The 12,581-nt window shown below is 46.9% G+C and overlaps 1 protein-coding gene and 1 pseudogene across 1 annotated transcript in view; one reads left to right on the top strand and one right to left on the bottom strand.

Moving 5' to 3' along the window:
• The window catches only part of LOC119472739 (lateral signaling target protein 2 homolog), a 35,251-nt gene that overhangs the window by 9,265 nt on the left and 13,405 nt on the right, over positions 1-12,581 (top strand). The window contains exon 5 of the mRNA XM_037742141.1: positions 9,002-9,103. Within this exon, the coding sequence (XP_037598069.1) occupies positions 9,002-9,103 (102 nt within the window). The remainder of the gene's footprint in view (positions 1-9,001; positions 9,104-12,581) is intronic.
• On the bottom strand, positions 4,592-7,026 carry LOC119472749 (annotated as a pseudogene).

Raw genomic sequence — 12,581 nt, 5'->3', positions numbered from 1 at the left:
CCACGCTGTGCCCCCACCACGCTGTCGCCCCCCACCACACTGTCCCCTTTTTCATGATGTTTTCTCTAACACGCTGTACCTTCTGCTCCTGTGTCCTCTTGGCCATGTTGTGCTCTCCACCAGCCTGTCCCCTCCACTGCACTGTCCCCTCCTCTTAATGTCTCCTCTCTCATGCTGTTTTTTTTTTCTGCACTGTTTCCTCCTCCCTCATGTCCCCTCCTTTGTGCTGTCCTCTCCGCTGCATGGCTCCCAACAGCATGTTGCGTGATATACACACTTACTCTGTTATTTATTTTTCCATGTTACTGACATAAAATTCATGACCCTAGGACTCACCTGTTTAAAATGTACAATTAGTTGTTTTTAGTACATTCAGAGTTGTGCAGCCATCACCACAAATTTCATAACATTTTCATTACTCACAAAGGTGTCTCTTACTCCTTAGTGGTCGACCCCACCCCCCATTATCCTCCATCCTGTCTCTTAACTCTAGGGGACCACAAATCTATTTTTGGTTTCTACAGATTTGCCTGTTTTGCTTATTCATATAAATGGGATTTCTGTGATTTTTGTGTCTCCCTTACTAGACCATAACCCTTATTCACTGATGCATCCTCAGTGCCTGGCATGTTGCAGCACCATGGACTTTTGCAGAATTTTGTCGCATTGATCTGACAGGGCACAAATATCCACAAAGATTATTCCTGAAGTATTGTTTATAATCATAAAAATTTGAGAAGGGATAGATATCCAGAATTAAGGGATTGGTTAAAAACAATACTCTAGCCGTTTAAATAATGACGGAGAAAATCTCCTAATGCTATGGGAAAACATCCCCAGTGTATTAAGTACAAAAATTGTTATCAAATACTAAGTCCTATTTTACAGAGTTTCATAACATGATAGGCAAAACTTTTGTAAATCGAAATTATAGCAATAAATGTTCTTTATTGTGGTAAAATATACATAGCATAAAATTCACCATTTTGACCCTTGAAAAAGAATATTGAAAAAGAAAAACAAAGTTGGAAGATTCATACATTCTGATTTCAAAATGTACTACAAGTCAGAACCTATGGTACTGGCATAAAGATAGTTGTATAGACCAATGGAATAGAATTGAGAGGCCACAAATAAGCCCAAACATCTACAGCAAACTGGTTACCGACAAGGGGGCCAAGATCATTCGATAAGGAAAGAACCGTCTCTTCAATGAGTGTTCCTGGGTAACTGGATAACCACATGCAAAGGAACTAAGCTGTACCCTGCGATGGTTAATTTTATGTGTCATCTTGGGTAGGCCACATTACCCAGCTGTTTGGTAAAATACCAGTCTGGATGTTGCTGTGAAGGTATTTTTTCTTTTTTTAATGATAAACTGTCAATGTATAATTGTACAGATTTATAGAGTGCGAAGTCGTGTTATAATCTATGAATGCAGTGTGGAATAATTAAATCAAGCTGATTAACATATCCATCACCTCAAATACTTTAACGTTTTTTGAATGAGAACATTTGAAATTTACTCTCTTATAATTTGGAAGTGTACAACATTCTTTTATTCACTGTATTCACCATGATGTGCAAATAACTCAGAAAAAAATTCTTCCAGTCTGAGGTTTTATACTCTGTGGCTCTTCCTCACACCCCTAGCCTCTATAACCACTGTCTGCTCTCTGATTCTATAAATTCAATTGTTGGAGATTCCACATGTAAGTGAGAACACATGGTATTTATCTTTCTGGGCCTTACTTATTTCACTTAGCATAATGTTCTCCAATTGCATCCAATTTTTCACAAATATCAGAATCTCTTTTGTTTTTAAGGCTGAATAGTGTTCTATTGTGTATATATGCCACATTTTCTTTATCCATTTATCTGTTAAATGCCTCGGATGATTTCATATCTTAGCTATTGTGAATAATGCTGCAATGAACATGAGACTACAGACATCCCTTCAACAAACTGATTTCAGATGTTTGGGGTAAATACCCAGAAGTGGGATTGCTGAGTCATACGGTAATTATATTTGTAGGGTTTTTTTTGAAGAACCTCTATACTGTTTTTCATAATGGTTGTACCAGTTTACATTCCTACTAGTGGTGTGCAAGGGTTCCCTTTTCTCCACATCCTTGCTAACACTCATCTTTCATCTTCTTGATAAAAGATATTCAGACAAATGAGAGATGATATTTCATTGTGGCTTTAGTTTGCTTTTTTCTAATGACTAGTGGTGTTGGTCATTTGTATGTCTTCTTTTGAGAAATGTTTTTATCCCTGAAATGCAAGGATGGTTCAATATATACAAGTTGATAATTGTGATATATCACATTAATAGAATGAAAAAAATACCATATGACCATCTTATTAGATGCAGCAAAAGCATTTGACAAAATTCAACGTCGTTTTATGATGAAAATCTCAGCAAATTAGATGTAGAAGGAATGTATCCCTTCAAGGGTACCACTGAGTGAAAATGTTAAAAAAAAAAAAAAAAAAGAATGTACCTCGACACAATGAAGGCCATATGTAATGAGAAGCCCACAGTTAACCTTATACTCAGTGATGAAAAATTGAAAGCCTTTTCTCTAAGATATGGAACAATGCAAGGATGCCTACTCTTGCCACTTATATTCAATATAGGATTAGGAGTCCTTGCCAAAGCAATTAGGCAAGAGAAAGAAAGAAAAGACATCCAAATAGTAAAAGAAATGAAATCGTTACTGTTTTCTGGTAACCTTATAGGTGGAAAATGCTACAGACCAAAAAAACTGTAAGGACTAATAATGAATATAATAAACTTGTAGGACACAAAATGAACAAACAAAAATTAGCAGCATTTTTATACAGTAACAATACACTATCTGAAAAAAGAAATCAAGAGAACAATCTCATTTACAATAACTACAAAAAAAAGATATTAGGAATAATTTTTACCAAAGAGGTGAAAAACCTGTACACTGAAAATGATATAACATCAGTGAAATCAGCTGAAGAAGACAAATAAAAGGAAAGATATCCCATGTTCATGGATTGGAAGAATTAATATTGTTAAAATGTCCATACTACCCAAAGCAATCTACAGGTTTAATGTAATCCCTTTCAAAATCCCAACATCGTTCTGTTTATGGAAAGACAAAAAAATTCCTAACATTCATGTAGAATCATAAAAACCCATGAATAGCCAAGGCAATCATGAACAAAAAGGACAAAGCTAGAAGTACCACACTAACTGATTTTAAGCTGTACTACAAAGCTATAGTAATTTTAAAACAGCTTGGAATTGGCAAAAACAAACAAAGCAACAGGACACAAATACCAGTGGAATAGAATAAAGAGCCCATAGATGAACCCAACTGAAGTAACAAAGGTGCCAAGAAGACAAGGACAGCCTCTTCAATAAATGGTGTTTGGAAATCTGAATCTTCACATGTCAAAGAATGAAGCTTATCTCACACCATATTTAAAAAATCAGCTCAAAATGGATTAAAGAGTTAAATATAAGACCAGGAACTCTAAAACTACTAGAAGAAAACACAGGGGAAAGACTGCACAACATTGGCCTGGGTGGTGGTTTTTTGGATTTGGCCCAAAAGTGTAAGCAATAGAAGCAAATATAGATCAATTGGATTACATCAAACTGAAAAGCTTCTGCACAGCAAAAGAAACAATAGGATGCAGAGACAAACTATGGATTGAGAGAAAATATTTACAATTCATACATCTGATGGGTTAATATGCAGCACATATAAAGAACTCAGTTCAATAGCAAGAAAACAATCAAACAGTGGGTAACAGACTGGGCATAGTGGCTCATGCCTATAATTCTAACACTTTGGGATGCTAAGGAAGGAAGATTGCTTGACAGCAGGAGTTTGAGACCAGCCTAGACAACATAGCGAGACCTTGACTCAACAGCGAAAAAGCCAGATGTGGAGGTGTGTGCCTGTAGTCCCAGCCACTTGGGAGGCTATGAGAGGATTACTTGAGCCCAGGATTTCCAGTTTGCAGTAAGCTATGATCACGTCATTGAACTATAGTCTGGGCAGTGGAGTGAGACTATGTCTCTTAAAAGAAAAAAAAAACCAGAGATTTAAAAAGAGAGGAAAAGGAAAAAAATGAGTAAGGGAACCGAATATACATTTTCACTGAAGTTTTTAAAGCCTTGAATGTATTTTGGAACAAATGCTTTTATCGTATGCAATCATTTTTTTGTAAATGATTTTTTATAAAGCCATCAAATATAGGTTAGAGTGATTTTTCACCTGAGTATATGACAGAAAAAATGTTTGAATCATTGTTAGTTACCTGTACTGGCAGTATTAATCTGGAAGAAAGGGGTTGCATAGAGAATAGTAAGAGCAAGGCCATTGAGTCTGTACTCTCGCGTAGGGCTTGGTCATTTCCCACAATAAATGCATTCATTGGCAGGATTTCCCACCAAGCTGGTATAGAGTATATGCTATTTGATAAAAGATAGCAATAATAAAGTTAATTATTTTTTTTTCTCTTTGGCATTTGGTTTAAGAGAAAAATCCTGAAGCTTGTAGGGATTTCTGATGCCAGGAAATCATGAAACCTGAGTGTATATTTAGCAATCAGGGTGACTTAGCTCATGGTAATTGGCATATGTATAGTTATAATTTGCATTCCAGTTATTTAAACTGAGATATTCTTGATCAGGCTGAACATACTGTTAGTAGAAGATCACTTTCCCCAAGAAATAAGATAGAGTCTTTGGAGGATGGCCTTGGTAAATTGTTGAGTCAGCTCCCTCTGGATTTTGGTGATTTCTCCAGTTCTTCCATAATTCCTCAGGGCCCTGGCCATTTTCTGAGTAAGTCATGGGGTTCCGGTTGACTTCACTTTTCCCCTAAAGGTCAAGTTTTTATTTTTCAATACAAATGGAAAGATGTCTTTGGTTTTATCTACCCCTGGATACAAGATGCCATCTTGGCATTACGTGGGGATTTGTGAAGGTGTTCAAACGGTCAGAGCTTCTTCCTGCTGTTATTATACATAGGTTTGTCTGTGGGCAGCACTCATTAGCAGATGGAATGTCCTCTGACATGAGGACAGTGGTTGATGAAAGCCAGATAATTTTTGTCATCAGGGGAGGACTGAAGATCAGTTGAATGCTATCTCCATACCTCAAAAGCACCTTCAAATGCTTTACCCAGCTTGTCTTGTTCAACACAAATTGTGCTTCATTGAATGGATGATTCTGCCCATCAGTGTCCAATGTAGCATCCGCTTGTGCAAGGTGGACATAACCTCATGTCCTCATGCTGTGCAGTGCTTTAAAGATGAGATTAGCGTTTATTATCAGTAGACTCTGAATATAGCTGACGACCCTCCATGTGTGGGTGGGTGGGCCTCATCCAATCAGTGGAAGGCCTTGAGAGAAAGCAGACTGCAATCTGCTTCCAGACCCCTTGGATTGGAGCTGCCTCGTCAACTCTTCTCTGGGTCTCCAGCAGAATTTGGACTTGCTAGCCTCCACCATTGGATGAAACAATTCCTTAAAATAAATCTCTCTCTTGTTCTGTTTTTCTAGAGAACTCTGACTGATATAGAGGGTAAATCTACTTGTTTTGGGGTTTTGCAGTGGATTTGACACCAAAAGCACAGGCACAAAAAGATAAAAAGAGAAACTGGACTTCATCAATGTTCAAAATCGTTATGCACCAAAGGACATTATATGGAAAATGAAAAGACAACCTAACGAGTATTTGCAAATCATGTCTGATGAAGATTTAAGGTCCGGAACATATAAAGAGCCCTCACAACTCAACAACAAGTTGACAAACAACCCAATTTAAAAATGAGGAAAGACTTGAACAGCCAATTCTCCAAAGAATATGTATAAATGGCACACAGGCACATGGAAACATGCTCCACATCATTGACTGTTAAGGAAACACAAATCAAAACCACGATGAGATGCCACTTCACACCCACCAGGATGGCTGCAGTCAGAAAAATGGAGCGGATCACGTGCTGAGAGTGTGGAGGAGTAAGAACCCTTGGATTGCTGGTGGGAGCGTGAAATGCTGTAGCTGCCATGGAAAACAGTTCGGTGGTGCCTTAAAAAGTTAGACCTAGACCTATATGATCCATATGGACATCCCACATACCCTGCTGGGCGTTCACCAAGAGTAATGAAAACATGCGTCCTCGAACAAACCTATACATGAATGTTTGTGGCGGAATTCTTCATAACAGCCCAAAGGCAGAAACAATCCAGGTATCCGCTGTGGATGAATGAAGAATTATACACGCGGGAACACTTGCCATGTGCCACAACATGACCAGCCTTGAAAACGCAGTGCAAGGTGAAAACAGATCACAAAGGTCATGTATTACGTTATTGCATTTATGTGAAAAACCCAGAGTAGGCCAATTCATAGAGACAGAAAGCAGATGAGAGATGGCCAGTGTCTGGGGCAAGGACGTCGGTAGTGATTACTAAAGGTGTGTCTCCTGGGGTGATAAAAACGTTTTGAAATGAGAGGTGATGGGTGCACAGCACTGTGAATGCAGAAAATGCCTCAGAATCGTGCCCTTTAAAACAGTTCATTGTTGTTATATGAATTTCCTTGAAAAAAGAAAACAGGCCAGGCACAGTGGCTCATACTGTAATCCCAGCACCTTGGGAGGCTGAGGCAGGTGAATCATGAGGTCAGGAGATCGAGACCATCCTGGCTAACACGGTGCAACCCCATCTCTACTAAAAAAATTAGCCGGGCATGGTGGCACGTACTTGTAATCACCTGCTCACCTTAACTGGACCTGGGCCAAAGCCCTCAAGATGCCCTCATGATGCCCCTGGCTGTACTGAGACCCCGGGATCCCACCACCTGCCTGCCAGGCTGACCTGTGGGTGCTGCCTTACCTCTGCTCATGGCAGCATGGACACAGGCCTGAGTGGCCCGTGAGGGCGAGATGCCTGGATCCCCCAGCCCTGAGGGGCTGTAGCCACAGGCAGCAGCTGCATCGGGCCCCCTGTTCCCGGTAATAGCTCATTCCCAGGCCTCATTCTGAGGCCCCTCAGCTGGATTCCTGCAAGTGCTGGGCCAGGTGCAGAGACAGATGCTGAGCCTCCAGGGCTGCTCCCCCCACCCTCCCACCTCCAGCCCCCATGCTCCATTATTTCAGCACCTGGGTCTGAGCTCCTGTCCCACAGGTGTCTTATCGGTAGTTCAGGCAACTGCAGAGCCACCGAGCAGCAGGGCTCAGCCCCTGTGGAGGGCACGGTGCCCTGCATCCAGCATGAGAAAGCCAACACAGCTGGACGCAGGGATACGGCCCAGGGGGTCCTTGGGTCCCCCCAAGCCCCCGGAGGACATGGCGCAGCAGCCTCAGGGTCTGAGCTTCCTGACGAGCTGCTCTCCTAGGCCTGCCTCATCCCCCAATCCTGCTGACTGCCCTGGGGGGCAGCTGGATCCTCCCTCGGCCACGCTGCTGCCCCATGCAGGCAGAGCAAGGTTTCCAGAGGGGCAGACGCTGTGTACATGGGTCATCGAGGGGCTGAGGCCTGTGCACAGCAGGGGAGGGAGCTCTGCTGGGTTTGGGGGCAGCTTCCCTGAGGCCAGGATGCTGGAGTCAGGCCCTTGCCCCTTCCCTGCTCTGCTTTACTCTGCCTTTGTCCCGAGACTGCCTGATTCGAAGTTAAGGTTCTGTTTGTTCAATTGTCCCCTGAATATTGTTCATTTGATCATGATGGGCAGCTCGTGTAAAAGCCACAAAGGAGACCAAACAGAATGGAGGCCTGGCTGTGCTGTCCCCTCACCCACAGGTGGTCAGGAAACAGCCCCCTGTCCAGCTGGGCTGGCCACTCCCCAGGGCCTGGGGCCACCGTCCCTGTGCCTTTCAAAGCTTGCTTTCTGCACATGAAACCCAGCCATTTTTAGGGAGAAACATTCCCTTTGTTCGATTCTGTTTATCAGTCTTTCTCACTGAGCTGGGTGTGGTAGACAAGGAGACTCCCTGAGCTGCCGGGGACTTCGTGTTGGATGGTGTTGGCCGGACCTGACCCTGGTGTCACTTCTGCTGAAAGAGACAGGCCGGTGGTGCTCCATGTATGCAGACAAGCCCATGTGGCCCTCGTCTGTGCTCTGATGAGAATGAACAGGATGATGATGATGAGGGACAGGTGATGAATTCGTGGGTGGATGCTCCCCGGGCACCTGAGACATGGTCTGGTCCCAGGAGACCCAGGAGGAGGCGCCCAGAGAAGGTCCTCTGGGATGGAGAGACAGGCTGAGACAGATGATCAAGGCATGCTCTGAGCAGGGCAGGGCTGGACGGTGCGAAGAGAGGAGTGGGGGCCACTGAAGGTGGCGTCTGGGAGGCTTGTCCTTCAACAGGCCGTGAGCTGTCCCTCTGGGGTAGGGACAGTGAGGAAAGCCAGCCTTGGCCACATGGGGCCCCAGTTGGGGAGCTTCTCGGGGCATGGTGGACACCCATGCGGGAGGTGGGTCCTGTGTGGGGGTGACAGGGAGGCTGCTTTGGTCTTGTGGGGTGGTGGGGTGGTGGCCAGGCTGCAGGAGGGGAACCTGTGCGGGGCCTCAGCTCGCACCTCCAGCTGGTTTTGCTTTTGGAGAAGGTGGTTCCAGGTCTAATTCTCATAAGACTCTGCAGATAAATTTAACCACAAATCTAGTTTTTTTTGCTTGCAAGAAGGTAGATTTTGGTAACAACTCTTGAGGCTAATTTATCTGATTACAGCGCTGAAGTGTACAAATATGCTTTTATGATTACTTTATGACCCTCCAATGATCACAAGCTCATCAACTGCCAAAGAGGATGAAGTCTGGGTAATAATTTTCATTGCTTTTTTCTAAACTTACTTACAACGAAATCACACGAGGGAAAGCCTGAGGCAGCGGCCGTGCCAGGACAGTGATGCCGCCTCGGTTCTGCAGGTGTCTAAGTTGGGCGTCTGCAGTGCCCAGGGAGCCGCAGGCCCTGACATCTGGCTTTTGTGTCTCAAATGCAGTGGCCTCGTGGTCTACGCAGACGGCCCCCTGAACCTGGACCGCAAGGTGGAAGACATGTCCGAGCTGTTCCGGCCCTTCCACACGCTGCTGCGGAAAATAAGGTGGGGATGGCGGGGAGGGGAGGGGAGGGCACAGGTGGGTGCTGAAGTCATGTGTAGCCGCCTCCGGGTACTCCTCCTCTCTGTAAGGAAGGGTGGGCAGGTTAATATTCCTGGGGGCACAAGTGGCCCCTTGGGGGTCACAGAGGCCTTGCTTTTGCCTCTGCTTGGGCATCGCATAGGGTGGGCACTCTCTTGGTCTGAGCTGGGGAAGTGAGCCTCACACTTCCTGACATGGTGCAGCAGCAGCTAACTGTCCCCACCGTCTCCATCATCCCCGCTGCCCCCACTGTCCCCACATCCCCCACCCTTCCTGCCACCCCCTCCATTCCCGGCACCCCCATCACCCCTACCGTGCCCACCATCTCCACCGTCCCCGAAGTGCTCGCATGTGTTGGAGTCAGGACACTTCACCTGTGCCCTTTGTCTTTAGTTACTGGTTTACGTCTGTGTCTGCATGGGGGGCCCCTTTTAAAACACAACGCCTTCCCTTCACATGGGCCAAGGGCTTTGCTGGGTGGCCTCTCTGAGCCGACAGAGCTGAGCAGGGGCCTCCTGGAGGGACAGGGGCCACGTGAAGCTCATGGCCGCATGCCACCCTGGCCCCCTGGCCTGGGACAGCTTGGTGTGCCCTACCATGGCCGCTGATCACTGCGACCAGGTTTCCTCTGGGGACGCAGAAGCCTGGAACTCTGTTCCATGAGGACCAGAGGTGCTGTGAGTCCAGACAGTGAAAAGTGACTCCATGGGCTCTGGGACCCTGTCGTCCTGCAGATGGGGTTGTAAGCTCTTGTGGCCTTGGCGGGTGGTCTTTGGCAAGTCAGTGGGCACAGGAACAGGGGCACTTGGCTCAGTCCATGTTTTGTCTGGGAGATGGCTGTCGCTGCTTCCCCCCTGCTTGGGAGGACATGACCCCTGGACCTGGAGTCCGCAGTCCCGCCTTCCTCGGGCGCTGGGGAGGAGACCATGGCGAGGAGAGGAGACAGACGCCATCTAGACCAGGAAGGCACAGGTGCCCCCACTCCACATATGGGGGTCTTCCAGGAAGGAGGCGCCGGGCCGTGGCTGGGGAAGGAGCCCCCTGGGCAGTGTGGGGCTGGGAGGGGGCCCAGGCCACGCAGGAGTGGAGCGGATGTCCTGGGAGCACACCTGCACTTGGCCTGCACGGGTGATGGAGAGGAGGAGGAAGCTACGCGGGCTGGAGGCAGAATGCTGCCGAGAGATTAATGCCGGGATTACAGGTGTACCACCACACCCAGCTAACTGAAAAATGCTTTAGAGATGGGGTCTTGCTGTGTTGCCCAGGCTGGTCTTTAACTCCTAGGCTTGAAAGGCCCTCCTCCCACCTTGGTCTCCCAGAGTGCTGGGATTACAGGTGTACCACCACACCCAGCTAACTGAAAAACGCTTTAGAGATGGGGTCTTGCTGTGTTGCCCTGGCTGGTCTTTAACTCCTAGGCTTGAAAGGCCCTCCTCCCACCTTGGTCTCCCAGAGTGCTGGGATTACAGGCGTGAGTCACTGCACCTTGTAGAAAGCGGTGTAGATGGAATGCGACTCTGCTGCCCATGCTGGGGCCCTGATGTGGGAACCACAGCCATGGGCAGGGCGCCTGGGACCCGGGTGTGCAGCGGCATGCCGGCCCTGCCACTGGACAGAATGGCTGCTTGTTCTCACCCCACCCCCCTGTTTTCCCCACGGAAAACAGTGAGAATCCACAGATAAGCCGGTGCCTCCTCCAGTGACAGGGTTTGAGGACTTATCTGTTACTGTCCACAGGGCCTGGCATTGACAGAGCTTCAGAAACTGCAGCCTTCGGCCAGGTGCAGTGGCTCACGCCTGTAATCCCAGCACTTTGGGAGGCTGAGGCGGGTGGATCACCTGAGGTCAGGAGTTTGAGACCAGCCTGGCCAACATGGAGAAACCCTGTCTCTACCAAATGAAAATACAAAAATTAGCCAGGCGTGGTGGCGGGTGCCTGTAATTCCAGCTACTCGGGAGGCTGAAGCAGGAGAATTGTTTGAACCTGGGAGGTGGAGGTTGCAGTGAGTGGAGATTGCCCCATTGCACTCCAGCCTGGGAGACAAGAGGGAAACTTCATCTCAAAAAAAAAAGAAAGGCAGCCTTCAGCTCAGGATTTTGTGCCACCCTGGAAGAGTAAGCTGGAAAGAGGCATCTGGGTAGAGCCCTTAAGAAGGAACCTGCGAAAAACATGATGAAATTTGGTGAGTGGATATTTTAATACATGTCTGCTGTGAAATACAGGCAGATATAACCAGCCAACTGCACATCTTTTTAAAAGCTGGGCAAAACTACCGCTTTGGGATGGACAGGAGGCCCCGGCTGCACTGGGCCCATTCTTCAGCTGTGACAAGCACAAAAACCTGGACACATTTGGAAGATCCTGTTTTGAAAGGTACCTGAGATGTGAAAGTGATGATTGGGTGAACTAAAACCCTGACCAGAGGAGCCTTTTGGAGGTGAGGTGCTGTCTAGTTGGATATTTTTTTCCCAGGAAGATTTGACGATTCCAGGCTTGTCCAGAGCCCAGGCTTCCCGGGCAGAGAAGCTCTGCTGGAGAAAGAGCATCCAATCGCAAGGTCTGGTGGAACAGGCCGGCAGCTTGGGGGCATCCAAGCAACACACCTGCCGGTCTAGTCCAGGAAAGCAGGAAATCCAGGCAGAAAGCCCACAACAGCAGGCTTCCTGCACTTCCCAGGTGCTTAGGAACAAAAGCATGCCTTGAGGCTGGGTGTGGTGGCTCACACCTGTAATCCCAACACTTTGGGAGGCCCAGGCGGACGGATCACCTGAGGTCAGGAGTTCGAGACCAGGCTGGGCAACATGGTGAAACCCCATCTCTACTAAAAATACAAAAATTAACTGGGTATGGTGGTGGACGCCTGTAATCCCAGCTATTTGGGAAGCAAAATCACAAGAATCACTTGAACCCAGGAGGCGGAGGTTGCAGTGGGCCAAGATCGTACCACTGCACTCCAGCCTGGACAACAGGAAAGACTCCATCTCAGAAGAAAAGCATGCCAGAGACATATGCCAGATTTTGAAGTTCGTGCGACTAGAGGCTGGGCTGGAACTTGGAAGGAGTTTGAGAAGACGGAGAGCCCAGCTGGCTCAGAGCTGCAGTAACCAGACTGAAGCACAGCCAGGCCTCAGCCTGCCGAGTTTTCAAAGGGAATGCAACAATGGGCTCCATGCAGTCAGCCTAACAGAGAAGGGGCAGTCCCCTCTGGTTGAAAAAGTGCCATCTGTAACCTCTATGATTCTTTTATATCCAGTGTCTGTCATACAAAAAAACTCAAAATTGCTTAACATATTGGCCGGGCACAGTGGCTCATGCCTGTAATCCCAGCATTTTGGGAGGCTGAGGCCAGAGAATCACTTGAACCCAGGAGGCGGAGGTTGCAGTGGACCAAGATCGTGGCAGTGTACTTTAGCCTGGGTGACAGAGTGAGACTCTGTCTT

The sequence above is a fragment of the Cebus imitator genome, unplaced genomic scaffold (genome assembly GCF_001604975.1).
Source record: "Cebus imitator isolate Cc_AM_T3 unplaced genomic scaffold, Cebus_imitator-1.0 Scaffold117, whole genome shotgun sequence".
NCBI classification, from domain to species: Eukaryota; Metazoa; Chordata; class Mammalia; order Primates; family Cebidae; genus Cebus; species Cebus imitator.
The sequence above is the reverse complement of the archived record's forward strand: the minus strand, read 5'-3'. Positions and strand labels throughout refer to the sequence as shown.